The sequence below is a fragment of the Ascaphus truei genome, chromosome 5 (genome assembly GCF_040206685.1).
Source record: "Ascaphus truei isolate aAscTru1 chromosome 5, aAscTru1.hap1, whole genome shotgun sequence".
NCBI classification, from domain to species: Eukaryota; Metazoa; Chordata; class Amphibia; order Anura; family Ascaphidae; genus Ascaphus; species Ascaphus truei.
This window is the reverse complement of record NC_134487.1, coordinates 222,528,430-222,545,674: the sequence shown is the minus strand read 5'-3', so window position 1 is coordinate 222,545,674 and position 17,245 is coordinate 222,528,430. Positions and strand designations below refer to the sequence as shown.

Sequence of the window (17,245 nt, the reverse complement as noted above, 5' to 3'; positions counted from 1 at the left end):
CTGCGGGGAACATCGGGGCCATGTGGGGGGCTGCGGGGGACATCGGGGGCATGTGGGGGACTGCGGGGGACATCGTGGATATGTGGGGGCCTGCGGGGGACATCGGGGGTATGTGGGGGCCTGCGGGGGACATCGGGGCTGTGTGGGACATCGGGGGTCTGTGGGGGACATCGGGGTCATGTGGGGGGCTGCGGGGGACATCGGGGCCATTTGGGGGGCTGCGGGGGACATAGGGCTGTGTGGGGGCGGGCGGGGGACATCGGGGCTGTGTGGGGGCCTGCGGGGGACATCGGGGCCGTGTGGGGGGCTGCCGGGGACATCGGGGCCGTGTGGGGGACATCGGGCCGTGTGGGGGACTGCGGGTGACATCGGGGGCATGTGGGGGACTGCGGGGGACATCGTGGATATGTGGTGGCCTGCGGGGGACATCGGGGGCCTGTGGGGGCCTGTGGGGGACATTGGGGCCTGCGGGGGACATTGGGGCCATGTGGGGGCCTGCGGGGGACATTGGGGCCATGTGGGGGCCTGCGGGGGACATCGGGGCCTTGTGGGGGGCTGCGAGGGACATCGGGGTATGTGGGGGACATCGGGGCTGTGTGGGGGCCTGCGGGGAACATCGGGGCCATGTGGGGGGCTGCGGGGGACATCGGGGGCATGTGGGGGACTGCGGGGGACATCGTGGATATGTGGGGGCCTGCGGGGGACATCGGGGGTATGTGGGGGCATGCGGGGGACATCGGGGGTATGTGGGGGCCTGCGGGGGACATCGGGGCCATGTGGGGGGCTGCGGGGGACATTGGGGCCGTGTGGGGGGCCATGTGGGGGGCTGCGGGGGACATCGGGGCCATGTGGGGGGCTGCAGGGGACATCGGGGCCGTGTGGGGGCCTGCGGGGGACATCGGTGCCGTGTGGGGGCCGTGTGGGGGACATCGGGGGCATGTGGGGGACTGCGCGGGACATCGGGGCTGTGTGGGGGCCGTGTGGGGGACATCGGGGGCATGTGGGGGACTGCGCGGGACATCGGGGCTGTGTGGGGGCCGTGTGGGGGACATCGGGGGCATGTGGGGGACTGCGCGGGACATCGGGGCTGTGTGGGGGACATCGGGGCTGTGTGGGGGCCTGCGGGGAACATCGGGGCCATGTGGGGGGCTGCGGGGGACATCGGGGGCATGTGGGGGACTGCGGGGGACATCGTGGATATGTGGGGGCTTGCGGGGGACATCGGGGGTATGTGGGGGCCTGCGGGGGACATCGGGGGTATGTGGGGGCCTGCGGGGGACATCGGGGCCATGTGAGGGCCTGCGGGGGACATCGGGGTCATGTGGGGGGCTGCGGGGGACATCGGGGCCATTTGGGGGGCTGCGGGGGACATCGGGGCCGTGTGGGGGCGGGCGGGGGACATCGGGGTTGTGTGGGGGCCTGCGCGGGACATCGGGGCTGTGTGGGGGGCTGCCGGGGACATCGGGGCCGTGTGGGGGACATCGGGCCGTGTGGGGGCATGTGGGGGACTGAGGGGGACATTGGGGGCATGTGGGGGCCTGTGGGGGACATTGGGGCCATGTGGGGGCCTGCGGGGGACATTGGGGCCATGTGGGGGCCTGCGGGGGACATTGGGGCCATGTGGGGGCCTGCGGGGGACATTGGGGCCATGTGGGGGCCTGCGGGGGACATTGGGGCCATGTGGGGGCCTGCGGGGGACATCGGGGCCATGTGGGGGGCTGCTGGGGACATCGGGGGTATGTGGGGGACATCGGGGCTGTGTGGGGGCCTGCGGGGAACATCGGGGCCATGTGGGGGGCTGCGGGGGACATCGGGGGCATGTGGGGGACTGCGGGGGACATCGTGGATATGTGGGGGCCTGCGGGGGACATCGGGGGTATGTGGGGGCCTGCGGGGGACATCGGGGCTATGTGTGGGCCTGCGCGGGACATCCGCACGGGCACGGCCCGATGGGAAACGTGGCCGGACGGAGACGCGCTGGATCCAGCAGCCAAGCAACCCCCCCACCCCCCACCCCCGGTCAGACCAATCGGGGAGAGGATTTTTTTTTTTTTTTTTTTTTAAATTGAAAATTTTGGCGCGAGCAGGGGAATTCAAAGAGCCGCAGCAGCCTAAATCAACTCGTCAGCGGCCTAAATCCACACGCCACGGGCGTGTGGTTATCATTAATTGTCGAACACTGTATATATATATATATATATTATAATATATACTTAGTTAAGTTATGGTGAGTATAAAAAGTGACAAAAACCCTCCACAGCAAAGCATATAGCAAATGGAAATATACTGTATGCTCATTTGCATGTCTTAGGCAGGTCTGCAACCCCGCCTTTCACCATTATCACCCAGCACACAGCACGGTGTGCTCATTTGCATGTCATTTCCCAGAATCCCTTGCTGCAGTGGAAGTGCTGTGTGCTGGGTGATAATGGTGAAAGGCGGGGTTGCAGACCTGCCTAAGACATGCAAATGAGCATACAGTATATTTCCATTTGCTATATGCTTTGCTGTGGAGGGTTTTTGTCACTTTTTTTACTCACCATAACTTAACTAAGTATGGTAAACCCCATCCTTATTGCTTCATTGCATAGCCAGTTAACCAACCCCACACTGATGAGACCCATTAAGGTCGAAACAGCTGTCTGTGGGTGGGTTTTCTGGCTATGCATTTTAACCCTGGCTGTGCTCAAAGCTGTGACCATGCAGCAAGCTTAAGCCTATAGGGAACCATTTTTAAAATGTTTTTTGAAGCAAAAAGTGGCACTGTGCACTCATTTACATGTAATTTCCCAGAATCCCTTGCTGCAGTGGAAGTGCTGTGTGCTGGGTGAAAGGCGGGGTTGCAGACCTGCCTAAGACATGCACATGAGCATACAGTATATTTCCATTTGATATATATATATATATATATATATATATATAGAGATATATATAGAGATATATATATATATATATATATATATATATATATATATATATATATATATATATATATATATATATATATATATATATATATAGATGATACCGTTCTGTGGCTAACGAAATGCTTTTATTTGTGCGAGCTTTCGAGATACACTGATCACTTCTTCCGGCGATGTTACAATGAATGAAGCAAGCAAAAGCTATACTATAAACAGTGTCTATTGGAATGTTATTTGTGCTGGTCCTTCCCCCGGTGTGGATGTGTTTTATGGCTGGAGGTGTCAAAAGGTTCCTGAAAGCAAGTGATGAAAGAGTGTGTATGTGTATCAGTGTGAATAAAAATGAATGGAGAGCCCACAGTTTATACAGTGATTTACAAAAGGTGTGTGTGGAGTGGGAGTGGATATAAATGGTGTGGGTGGGTGTGGAAATGTGAGAGTTTGTAGCACAACTAAAAGTGTGTGTGGATACTTTGTGGTCCCTATTGGTGTATAGGGATGGAAAAACAAGGAGTATTAGTATGTGTGAGAGACAACTGTGTGTGCATACATATAGCACAGTATGTACAGACATGGCCTTTAGCGCTCATGGGAAGAGAGTTCACTTGTGTCAGTAATGACTCATAAAATTTCGATCTCTGTTTAGGCCACTGCTAAGTGTTCCGAACAGTTGCATAAATTTGTATTCATGCAACCGTCTCTCTTTCGGTGTTTTAAGATTACCTTTGAGTATGGCAACCCTCAGATCGTTCATCTTATGGCCAGAGTCAGAGAAATGTTCGCCAACAGGACTGTCTCTTGTTCCGCGTGTGATGCTGTGGCGATGCAGGTTCATTCTCTTGTTTAGCCCCTGCCCTGTCTCACCTATGTAGTAGCAGCCCCCTGGGCATTTCATGCACATGATGAGGTACACGACATTGCTGGAGGAACAGGTGAACCTTCCTCTGATTTTGTATTCCCGATTCCTGTGTGGTATTTGTATTGTGTCCGCTGTGTAGAGCATTGCGCAGGTTTTGCATCTTGGGTCCTAGCATGGTTTTGTCCCGCATTCAGTTGTACTGCTGAATACTTTACTCCTCACCATAATATTCTTGAGATTATGGGGTTGTCTGTATGATAATAAGGGTGCTTCAGGGAAGACCTGTTGCAGTCTTCTATCTTCCTGGAGGATGGGTTGTAGTTTCCTGGCGATCTTGCGTAGGGCTCCTAGGTGTGGGTTATATGTGACCACCAAAGGTACCCTGTCGCTTGTCTCCTTCTGTTTGTATTCAAGGAGATCACTTCTTGGTATTCTGGTTGCTTTGTGAATTTGCTGGTCTACAATTCTGTGGTTATATCCACGGTTTATAAAGTCTGATCTCAAGGCTTTAATCCGCTGGTCTCTGTCTGCTGTGTCGGAGCATATCCGGTTGTATCGTATGGCTTGACTGTAGATGGTTGCATGTTTGGTGTGTGTCGGGTGGAAGCTGTTGTCCCTCAAATAGCTGGCTCTGTCTGTAGGTTTGCGGTATACAGAAGTCTGTAGTTGGTTGTTCTTTATAGTAATGGTGGTGTCTAGGAAATGTACTTCATCCGGGGAATGGGTGAGTTTGAGATTGATGGTCGGGTGGAACGTATTGAAGTTGTCATAGAACTGTAGGAGGTCCTGTTCGCCAGAGGTCCAAATCAGGAGGATGTCATCGATGTAGCGAAGGTATGTAAGGGGTTTCAAATGACAGGTGGAAAGAAAGTCACTTTCCAGTTTTGCGCAGAACAGATTGGCATACTGTGGCGCCATCCGAGTACCCATAGCGGTCCCGGTTGTCTGGAGGTATGTGTCATTTCCAAATGTGAAGTAGTTATGTGTCCGAATAAATTCGATGCATTTTGTCACTGTCTCTGTGAGTGGCTCCTGCGGTCCCAGAAAGTATCTGCAGGCTGAAATCCCATCCTCGTGGGGGATGTTAGTATAAAGTGACTCTACATCCATAGTTGCTAGTAGTGTTCCTGTTGGGAGGGGGGCAATGGCATTCAGTTTGTTTAGCAGGTCGGTGGTATCCTGGATATAGCTGGGTGTGTTCCTGACAAGTGGTTTTAGAATGCCCTCCACACAGCCAGAAATATTCTCGGTAAGTGTGCCAGATCCAGAGATAATAGGGCGCCCAGGGTTACCCTCTTTGTGAATTTTAGGGAGCATGTAGAATGTGCCAGGTTTTGGGTTAGCTGGTATCAGGTCCAGAATTTGTTTGCTTGTGCGGATCAGGAGTATTTTAATGATCCTGTTGAGTTCTCGCATGTATTTTTTAGTTGGATCCTCCTGCAGTTGGGTGTAATACTTTGAATCAGAGAGTTGCCTGTGTGCTTCCCGCAGGTAGTCTGTGGTGTTCATTATGACCACTGCTCCTCCCTTGTCCGCAGGTTTGATTGTTATGTTGTGGTTGGCCTTTAGCGATTCTATGGCTTTCCTTTCCATCAGTGTCAGATTATATGTTTGTTTCCTTACTTTGTCCAGGATGATGGTTTTGGCGCTGTGTCTGAAGCTTTCAATTTACCGGTCCAATGTGGGGTTGCGCCCAGTTTGTGGGATCCAGTTGGATTTTTGCTTCTCCCTGCTCATGTGCAGCGGCTCTCCTTCTGCAGTGTTGGCATAATCTTGGTTGTGTCTGTTGTGGAAGAACTCCTTAAGACGCAGCCTTCTGAAGAATTCTTCCAGGTCACTGCACAGCTCAATCTTGTCCATAGGCTTGGTAGGGCAGAATGTGAGACCCTTTGATAATACTGAGGACTCTGCTTGATTAGGTGTGTAATCTGAGAGGTTAACAGTGCAGTCCTGCTGTTGGTGACTGTCAATGTTTGTATTATTAGTTATTGTGCTGGCTGCTGCAGAGTATCTCATTCTTAGCCTCAGTCTGTGCAGTTTATTTTCCTTATTGCTAATTAGACCCTTCAGGAGTTTTTCATGGAATGTTTGGAGTCCTCTCCATGTGTCTGTGTGTATTTCTCCTGTCTCCAGGATGCAGTCTATCATCTCTTTTGTCTTTCGCCTGTTGCTGTAACAGATGCTGATCAGATGGTTCCTTAATCTTTCTGAGATCCTGGTGCACAGTTGTTGGGAGAATTTTGTGTTGTATGTGGTGGCAAGTGGGTTTTTGAGGACGAGTCCTTTCGGGATCAGATGCTCCTTCTTGCATTTGCTGAGGAAGATGATATCGCTGTCTAGTTGTGCCTGTTTTTTCAGTAAATCCTTTAGCTTCATTTGAGTGCGGTACAATGTGGTATCTTCCATATTTTCATGTAGAGGTATCAGTACCGTGTTAGCCGAGCTTCAATAATCAAAAAATAAATAGATGATACCGTTCTGTGGCTAACAAAATGCTTTTCTTTGTGTGAGCTTTCGAGATACACTGATCTCTTCTTCCGGCGATGTTACAATGAATGAAGCAAGCAAAAGGTATACTATAAACAGTGTCTATTGGAATGTTATCTGTGCTGGTCCTTCCCCCGGTGTGGATGTGTTTTATGGCTAGAGGTGTCAAAAGGTTCCTGAAAGCAAGTGATGAAAGAGTGTGTATGTGTATCAGTGTGAATAAAAATGAATGGAGAGCCCACAGTATATACAGTGATTTACAAAAGGTGTGTGTGGAGTGGGAGTGGATATAAATGGTGTGGGTGGGTGTGGAAATGTGAGAGTTTGTAGCACAACTAAAAGTGTGTGTGGATACTTTGTGGCCCCTATTGGTGTATAGGGATGGAAAAACAAGGAGTATTAGTATGTGTGAGAGACAACTGTGTGTGCATACATATAGCACAGTATGTACAGACATGGCCTTTAGCGCTCATGGGAAGAGAGTTCACTTGTGTCAGTAATGACTCATAAAATTTCGATCTCTGTTTAGGCCACTGCTAAGTGTTCCGAACAGTTGCATAAATTTGTATTCATGCAACCGTCTCTCTTTCGGTGTTTTAAGATTACCTTTGAGTATGGCAACCCTCAGATCGTTCATCTTATGGCCAGAGTCAGAGACTCACACATACTAATACTCCTTGTTTTTCCATCAAGGGGGCCACGATTGCTGTTAACGGGGGAGAAAGGGGAAGGGGGGGGGGGGGGGAGAGATGGCAATGGGGGGAGAGAGAGAGAGGAGGGAGCGGGAAAATTCAATGCCGGGAATATCAGCTAGATATATATATAGATAAATAGATATATTTATTTATATATATATATATATATATATATATATATATATATATATATATATATATATATAACCATAATACTGAGTTAAGTTATGGTGAGTAAAAAAAGTGACAAAAACCCTCCACAGGAAAGAAAATATGCAAATATAACTGTATGCTCATCTGCATGTCTTAGGCAGGTCTGCAACCCCGCCTTTCCCCATTATCACCCAGCATACAGCACTTCCACTGCAGCAAGGGATTCTGGGAAATGACATGCAAATGAGCACACAGTGTCACTTTTTGCCTCAATAACCATTTTTAACATGGTTCCCTATAGGCTTAAGCTTGCTGCATGGTCACAGCCTTGAGCACAGCCAGGGTTAAGGTGCATACCCAGAAAACCACCCACAGACAGCCGTTTCGACATATATATATATATATATATATATATATATATATATATATATATTACACACACAGCTCAACCCGTTATAGCGCGATCCGCTTATAACGTAGTTTGAGCATGGACCCCTGCACACACTCACAGCACACTACACACACTCACAGCACCTGCACACACACACTCACTGCACACACGGCACATTGCACACACCACACTCACACCCTTCCCACTCCCCCTCCTTACCTTTTGGTGTCGGCTGCTGAGATCGGAGCGGAGCTGGCATCGGGAGGGGGGGGGGATCGGAGCGGTGCGGGTCTGTCGGGGGGGCGGAGCTGGCGGGGGGCGGAGCTGGCTGGGGGGGTTGCTTGGATCGGGACTGGCTGGGGGGGTTGCTTGGAGCGGGGCTGGCTGGGGGGTTTGAGCAGAACGGGGCTGGCTGGCAGGGGGGTTTGATCGGAGCGTGGCTGGTGGGGGGGAGGGGATCGGTGTGGACTACTGGGGGAAGTGAGGCTGCTAGGGGAAGTTACGGTGGCTGCTGGGGGACGTGTAGGGCTGCCGGCCACCTCTTCCCTCCCTCCTCCCAATCGGACGCGCGGAGGCCATTTAAAAAAAAATTTTTTTAATTAGCGCGACCCCGGTTATAGCGCGGTCGGATCGGGTGGCTCCCGAGGACCGCGCTATAACGGGGTTGAGCTATATTTGTCAAAAGGAGTGCTACTGAGAGGTGGCAAATGTATACAACAAAAGACAGCCCACTGCTTCATCCAATTGACAAAACATATACAGTATGGTATAAAGTGTAAATACTTCAATAATAATATTTTTCTTGGTTATTTAGTTAAACCCTTTGGCCAAAGCGTCATAAGCCTGCATACCACGTCAATGTATGCCAAATTTTGCAGGTTCTAACACTAAACTGTGAACCTTTCCTTTTACTTCTGTGTGAGGGTGAAACAACCATAATAGGTCTTACAGGTGTCCAATCTGCCCAGCTCGATAGCGGTATCTGGAGCTGTGGCTTTTATCTTCCGGAGACAGCGTCTTGCTACTTCTGTAAATCATAAAATGAGGCAAATTGGCGACCCTTTCGCAAAGAGCTTAGAATCGTAGTGGTACAATGGGAGACTTCTAGGAGTAAAAGTGCAAGTCAAGGAGGTCAAGTACTGGCATATATAGTTTGAAGATGCTTTTTTTAAGATGGTGAATTTTCTGCTAAGCTTTAAAAATAGAAAAAGTAGGTGTGTGGCTGTCACGGGGGACTGACCTGATTTAACAATTTTGTATTTTTGGGTACGAGATTGAGCACACAAGTTGAGGAAAATAAACTGACATTTATTTCCTTGATAGACAGACACACGACAACCTTAGAATATACTTGACAAAAACATTTACTGAGGGAGAGAACGGGATAAAATGTCAAGAAGTATAACGAAGCCCGGAATATTGTCTTTTAAAATGCGTGTCCTTTTGCAAGGGGAGCACAGTGCCAGCCCAATAAGTCCGTGAATATGGCAAAGTTCGTTTTGGTCCGTTGGGGTTTGTTAGAGTGGCGAATATAGAGTGGCAGAGCATTCCAAGGGTTCACGTAGCTCTTAAAGTATGTCATGTTCCCTACTACTGCGCTAGAGATTAAAAACACCAACAATCGTTTTTTATTGTCTACACTTCTTTGTCAAGTAGATGCATGCCAATATTTGTTATTTTTCCTTTTCCAATTAATTGCATTGTCACACAATTGTAATGATGTTTATAATTTCTTTAAAATGTTTGTGTGGGCATCATTCAAAATACTACTTATTTGTTTAGAACAGTGGTGCGTGACCCCCTTGGTAGTCCTTGGCAAATTTCTGGTGTAAATAAAATATAGGAGGATTAAGTCTGCAGGTGTCCCTGATTCTGAATTGGACTTCCACCCCCCCCCCCCCGTGCAACGTTAATCTTCTGACTGAAACTACCGAAACCAACTTGAATTACAGCAGCAGTTCCCCCTCACGCGCAGTCTCTGGTTCCGTTCAGTCTTCATGGATGACATCGTAGGTGCCCCAAATATGGAGCTTGGGAGACTGCTTCTGCTGCTGTGGACACGTAGAGAGACATAGGCTGGAGCAAGTTAGTTTCTGTAGTTTGTCAGAAGACTAACACTGCGGGGGTCCCTTTCAGAAGCAGGGAACCCGCAGAGTTAATCCTTACTGTTTTCTGGGCTGCGGGTTGAGGGGACTTGCATAGTGGACATTTTAATTTGGGTCTCACCACTAAAAACTAAAATTGTGCACCACTGGTTTAGAGGCTATGATTATTTTTGTTGTTGTTGATAGGTGCAAATAGCAACATTGTTGCAGTTAAAAGGTTCTCAAACAGACCCTGGGCAGTTGGAGCGCTTACAGTCTATGGTTGCACAGAAGAACAGCGAAATTGAAACACTTGTTTTAAAGGTACAGCAGCTGGAAAAATTTCAGGTAGGTGTAAAAGCACTTTGTTATAGTTTATAATAAAATAAAATAAAAATTCTGGAGAAGCACGTAATTAAATTATAGTGCAAAGGTTAAAGAAAATCTATGTATTTAAGAAAACAATACAACTTACAGTAACTGTATTGTGTTTTGGTCTCGTGAAATGTTTAATATATAGTACTGTACATCATTTTTGTTTCATGCAACAAGTAAATAGAATAGATGAGGAAACAAGGGGTTGTGGAGGTAGAATGGGGGCAAGTGTGAGTTTCACAAGCAGCGAGACACTGATAGTAAAGACAGATAATACTAGAAAACTTCTAAAGACTAAACCAAGTTGGCGCTGGAAGGAAGGAGAAGATACGATAATAGTACAGGCTGAAAAAAAACTTGCATGCTTGCTAATGCAAGAAGCCTGACAAATAAAATGGGGGAGCTTGAATTGATAGCTACAAAGGAGCAGTATATCATAGGCATTACTGAAACATGATGGGATGAAACTCATGACTGGGCAGTTCATTTAGAAGGTTATTCCCTTTTTCGGAAGGATCAAGCAAATGAAGAGGAGGTGGAGTATGCGTATATGTTAAACCGGATCTAAAACCTATTATAAGGCATCATATCAAAATTATAAGGAATGTAACAAAAATAGCAAGAAGGCAATCAAATTAGCAAAATGGATAATGGATTGCAATAGAAAGTAAGATCAACCCTAAAAAGTTATTTAAGTACCTTTAATAACCAAAAAATGAGAGGGGAAAAATATAGGACTCTTTCAGTGTGAGATGGGCAGGCAGATTATTGGTGATAAGGAAAAGCAGAGGTATTAAACAAATTATTTGCCTCTGTGTTTACCAGAGAATAATAAATTTCAATTGTAGTGCCACATGAGGAAGCCACAACCTCCATATTAATGAACAATTGGTTAACTGAGGAAGAAGTTCATAGGCGGCTTGACAAAATTAAAGTAAACAAGGTACCTGGCCTGATGACATACATCCAAGAGTTCTCAAGGTGTTAAGTTCAGTAATAGCCAAACCATTACATTTAATATTCAAGGACTCCATTTTCACAGGCTCAGTACCACAAGATTGGCGTAAAGCAGATGTGGTGCCTAAATTTAAAAAGGGAGCTAGATCACAACCGGGGAATTAGACCTGTAAGCCTGACTTCAATAGTGGGGAAACTACTTGAAGGTTTAATACGGGATAATATTCAGTAATACCTAATGGAAAACAAAATTATTAGTAATAGTCAGCATGGATTTATGAAGGATAGATCATGCCAAATTAACCTTATTTGTTTCTTTGAGGAGGCAAGTATGAATTTAGACCAGGGTAATGCAGTTGATGTGGTCTACTTAGATTTTGCAAAGGCTTTTGATACGGTTCCACACGAGGTTGGTGTACAAAATTAAGCAAATTGGACTCAGTAAAAATATATGCACCTGGGTTGAAAACTGGTTGAAGGATCTGTGATGACAGATACAATAGATTTGTTCAAAAAAATGTTGGACATCTTTTTGGAAAGGTATACAGGCATATACCAAATAAGTAAACGTGGGAAGAATGTTGATCCAGGGAATAATCCGATTGTCAATTCTTGGAGTCAGGAAGGAATTTATTTTTCCTCTTATGATGTATCATTGGAGAATTTGACACTGAGGTTTTTTGATTGCCTTCCTCTGGATCAATAAGTAAATATAGATATAGGATAAAGTATCTGTTGTCTAAATTTATCATAGGTTGAACTTGGACGGATGTCTTTTTTCAACCTTATCTACTATGTAAGTATCAGATACAGTATCTTCAATTAAGATGCCATTGTATGGCCTCTTAATCTATTTTGCTGATTTTGTTGTGATTTGTAGTAGATATGGGAGAGAAAGAACCCAATGTAGCACTCAGGTTCACACTCTGGGGATAAGTGACTGAATTAAAAACATAATCTTTATTAATAACAACATGTATAAAATATTGATCGAACGACGTACTGAAGGTGAGTTGATCCTAAATAAAGATAGCCATATTGGCTCCGGATCAAATTGATAATGTGTGCCAGATAATTTTAATAAACCACTGGTAATATGTCAACACAGTGTTCCTGATGCGGACCTGTGTGGTGGGTGATTACTCCAGGTGTGTCCGGGTAAGTACTGAGATTGCAGGTCACAAGGATATAATATATTCTAGTACTTAATGGTAGGTGTAACCCAACTGATAGACATATAAAACAAATACACTATGTATATGAGTAGTGGTAATATTCAATCGGCTATGCTCCTCTGTAGAGATCTGTGCCCATATCAGTGTCAGAATGACCTTTGACCTATATTAACCTGCGTGGCTAAAATCAGAGGTAAGTATCCTGACTACGGTCGTGAGGGAGGTCAGTATCCCAGTGGGGGAGACACTGATACTAGGGGGCAGGCTGGTATCTCACACATAAATCAGAGGGCTGGGTAGTGGTATAAGCTGAAGGATAGAACCTCACAGATGCTATGCAGCATACCGAACACGGCAAGGCAGCTGTAGTATTGCTGCAGGTAAGGTTCCTCAGTACTTGTAAATAACGGAGCACTATCCCTATAAACACCTTAAGGAGGCTAAGAGTGACCGTCGGGGCACTTATATCCTGTATAAAACTGCACTCGCAGACTACCGCATCAACTCGCGGTCTCAGAGAATCATGCGGAGGCAGTACTGATCTGCGCATGCACGTGTATGCTAGGAGCAGTATGTATGCTAGGAGCAGTATGCTAGGTTAGCATTGATGATACTAACCATTCGCCTTGAAAAAGCCCCTCGCGAAACGCGCGCGTCGGCTCCTATAATTATTAAAATTATCTGGCACACATTATCAATTTGATCCGGAGCCAATATGGCTATCTTTATTTAGGATCAACTCACCTTCAGTACGTCGTTCGATCAATATTTTATACATGTTGTTATTAATAAAGATTATGTTTTTAATTCATTCACTTATCCCCAGAGTGTGAACCTGAGTGCTACATTGGGTTCTTTCTCTCCCATATCTACTACAGTGTTTACACCCAAAGCACCGTTCACATCATTACTTCACTGCGGCTGCAGCAGGGGTACCCCTATTATCTCTATTTGTTGTGATTTGTCAAGTATACAGCTCAACCCCGTTATAGTGTGATCCGCTACAACGTTGATCTGCTTATAACGCGGTCTGAGTGTGGCTCCCGAACATCTCCTACCTTTCTTTTCCCCGGCCGGCACTACCATGCAAGCTGCTTTTTTTTTTTTTTCTTCTTTCTTACCCCAATGCAATGTTTTATTGCTAACGGCCACACACACCACTAAAGATGAACTCTCCCTGCATTCCCTTGCAGACTCCAACACTAACCCCACTTTCACTTCTGACACAAAGAAAATAAGGTGAACACAAAAATAACTTGCGCCTCTTTGTATATCTCTGCTGCTTGCATTTCATACGATCAGTCCTGTCTGCAGGAGCCCGTTCCCATCTTGTTTGCTGATCTGTTGTGTACCCTACCCTTACTTGCACCCTGTCCCCCCCCCCTCCCCCACTACACCCTGAAGGAATACAGGAGACATTTTAGAAACCCCCCCCCTCCCAGTCTAAAATAAATTCCCCTTATAGCCCCCAAATCATTGCATACCATTAACATAGAAGCATCAATATGAACATTTCAACATGCGCAAAAACTAAGAGAAGCACTTTAGAAGTTGCTATTTTTTGCACAACAATATACTAGGAGAACAAACAAATACCTGGTATGATCCTGTCCTAAACAGACGTCATTGGATTTACAAGACTCCCGCCAATTTAATGCACTGGAGGTTTCTTATTTAGTTTCTCTCTCACCAGTAGTCTAGGCTGCTGGCAGATTGTTGAACAGAGTCCAATCATTTTAGGGAATGTTCTCCTGGACTGGTGCCATGATGGAAACTGGAGCCTCATGGGGGAGGGAGCTGCCTTATCAATCACTGCATGCATGCATCCAGCGTGAGCACCTGAGTCTCATATACATACACACACACACACCGTGGTGTTGGATCCCCAGCACCCTCCTCCGGGTAAATCCGGTGTGGGGTGGGGGTGACGCCGTGTCTGGGATAGCGGTGAGCGTTATCCCAGCTCTACCCCTCTGGCGGATACAGAACCCCTGATCGCAACAGCCATTTGTTTTGTTTTTTGCATCTGCTATCTTAGTTATAACGCGGTTGCATTATGTGGACTCCCAAGCACCGCGTTATAACAGGGTTCAGCTGTAGTTAACTTATTTTAATATGTATGTCCTGTACAAAACACCTGTGAGCAGGTGACCTGCATAGGGGACAAGGGTTAATACACAGCCCCCAGGCTTCCCCACTTTCCATTTCCGCAAAGGTTCCTGAAATGAGGAACATCTCCCCGAAATCCGTCCCCATATACCACCTGTCACAAACAGCACACAAGTGAGCATGTGACTTAGATATGCAATCAGGGTTAATACACACAGCTACTATAGTCAACTCGCCTTTCTCCTCTGCAAAGGTACTTCCAATGAGTTACTATTAACCCCTTACTCAATTGCAATTATGTCTATACGCTTCCACCACCCGGGAAATGCAAATAAAAGTTGTAATAATAATATTTGCTAGGGTCCCAGGTCTCTGTTTATGATGGAGAAAAACTATCCACTTTAACACACACACATTCGTGCAGCAAAATGTTTCCGAAAATGTAAATTCTCTCTCCAGAGCATGCAACAGTTCACTCAGATACCAAAGCATTACTTAGTAAATGTTTTAATATATATAAATACAGTGCTTGGATTACATAAAAGGGTTTACAAGAACTATTGCAATAAATGCAGAACAGTTCCTCAAAATGAAAGAATAAAACAGAAAACCTTATACATTACCCATATGCCGTAGGTTATCTCCCAGAGAGGTCGCTGGCTCAGGAAGCTGAGATCATATGTTTAGTCCAAATACCCATCTGTAAATCTGATTTTCATAAACTTTTCTAAGCTTGAAGTACACTTTTCCCCATTGCAACAACTTAAGCCCACCACCATTGAAAATCCGCTGCGAGACACACAGTTTTATGACAGAAGGAAAAGAAAAAACCCTTTACAAATGATGTTTGTGTCACGGGAGACCAGATTTATTAACACCTTTTCCTACCGGGATCATTGGATTGAGCAAGACACAGCAGTAAAATAAATTATAATTTATTCCAGCATTTGACATACACACAAAGTAACACCATTTACACTGAAAACACACTTACTGGGAACGGGGCTAATGAAATACATCTTACTTTTAAACGAAAAGTTAACAAACGACCTACTGCAGGAGCCCTTTCCAATGACCGGGAGGTACTCATGAAAGTCCTGGAACTGTGGCGCCATGCTTGGTAGCCATCTGGTCTCTCGGAACCATGGACTTGGAATCCCACAGCCCCATATACCATGTTACAAGCATTCACATTTATTAAATAAAAACCTTTAATAAAATATACTCTGCTTATGTGTCTTTGTGTTTTAACTGGTATAAGTCTTCTGGTCTGGTGTCAGGGATAGAATAAGAATATATGTTCCCTACTCTTACCAGCCTTATCCCTGGCAAACTGCACAACCCTGACTTTAACTGTACCCACACAATAAACCCTCCCAGCTTTCCAACATGGCTGAAGCACACCCTGAATCCCTATACCAGGTTCAGAGTGACTTGGGCATGACTGGACATCCCACCTTATGTTAGGGACCGCGGGACCGTTCTGAGGATACCTTGATCCCTAGTGCCCTCTTTACTTTTCCAGTTTGTGCTGAAGGGAACCCTGGTGGTGAGTCGCAATAAAATTTCCAGGGTAGGTAGGATTTTGCCAGAGCACTGTGCTTCAATGTGCCCAAGAATCTTACCTGATTCCCGGGTACATCGTTGGGGTATCCCATAACTCGGGAACCCCGCTACATAGCAACAATCTGATTGATTGAAGTTTCTCCGCAAAACCCACCCTCAAACTCACAGCCTCGCAAGCTCCGCTGTCAGCACCCCTGAAAAGGCAAAACACAAAATACTGAATTGTCGCATAATTTCTACACCGTCTCAGAGATGCATACACGACAGTTGGGTCCAAGAGCTGACACTCTAGGACCTTTTACACACGGATAAGTGGTAACCAAGTGGGCTGAACCTTATATTATTAAGCCTGGTTACTCCCTCACCATCACAGTTTGAATCCGGTCTCAATATATAAACACCCTCATAATTTTCCTTCTGTAATACGTACACATTCGTGAGCTACATTAATACATTTAGGTGCTCATGGCAGATGCAACAAGACTAAGCATGACCGTCTTACCCCTAAACCTGAGTAACAATGGAATATCTGTGCCCCAGTACCTGCTAAACCAGACGTGTTTGTAATAATATATGCTACTCAGTGCCACGGATACACACATGTAAATCTTAGTATGTTTCGCAGATGATGTCACATGATATTCTTAATTTTAATAATGTCCTTCAATGAAAGTATAACATGTGGGTCACCTCTCTGGAATGTACCAACGATTATTCACAAACTGTGTGTTTGCTTTGAGGCTGATAGTCAGCTCTGCTTAATGTTTACGACCCTCTACCAACACGTGTCACTTCTAGTTGGCCATCCAGGATAGGGCGCCACCCCCCAATTAAGTTCTGTTTGATGTGCAGCACCCACCCATGACAAGCCTGGACCTGTCATAAACCCAATACGCTGTATTTTCAAACCCAAGTTATTCCTGTTTAACCCCTGAAGCACCATATGGATTAAGATCCATAATATCTCATTATATTATCATGGCAGTATACTGCACCGACACACTTTATTCGAGCAAATACCCAGTATGTACCTGGCAGATACCTGGAATGCGCCGCTCCTCACCTCTGACAAGCCCCGTTGTGTTTGCCTTCCCAGCCTGGGTTCATGCCTGGCTGACGGGCGGCTGATCTGTTAAATGATAATGATTAGGATTTAATAGGCTGCAATGCTTCGCGTGTCTACCAGATGGCATAAATTCATGAATTGTAATGCAGTATATATATATATATACTGTGCAGTATTGCAGCCAGCGGGAATAAAATGCTTCAATCCCTGCCTGGAAAATAACCCAATGCACTCGGGCAGAAAACAGTCACAAACCTCAATACACCCGGGTATACCCGAATTCGTGGGACTAGCCGAGCTCGAATAAAGTGTGTCGCCAGTGTACATAACCAATGTTTTAGAGGTTACACATGCCATACATAGATCTACTTGTGCGACTTGATTAATTACTAAATGCATAACTC

The 17,245-nt window shown here is 46.1% G+C and overlaps 1 protein-coding gene across 10 annotated transcripts in view; it reads left to right on the top strand.

Annotated features, from left to right (window-relative positions):
- SPDL1 (spindle apparatus coiled-coil protein 1) overlaps positions 1-17,245 on the top strand; it is a 115,886-nt gene that overhangs the window by 60,578 nt on the left and 38,063 nt on the right. For all 10 annotated transcript variants that reach the window (XR_012801809.1, XM_075601682.1, XM_075601679.1 and 7 more), the window contains one exon: positions 9,801-9,941. Coding sequence is in view for 9 of the 10 variants with exons in the window: in XM_075601682.1 (XP_075457797.1) it covers positions 9,801-9,941 (141 nt within the window). In the remaining variant the exon portion in view is untranslated. The remainder of the gene's footprint in view (positions 1-9,800; positions 9,942-17,245) is intronic.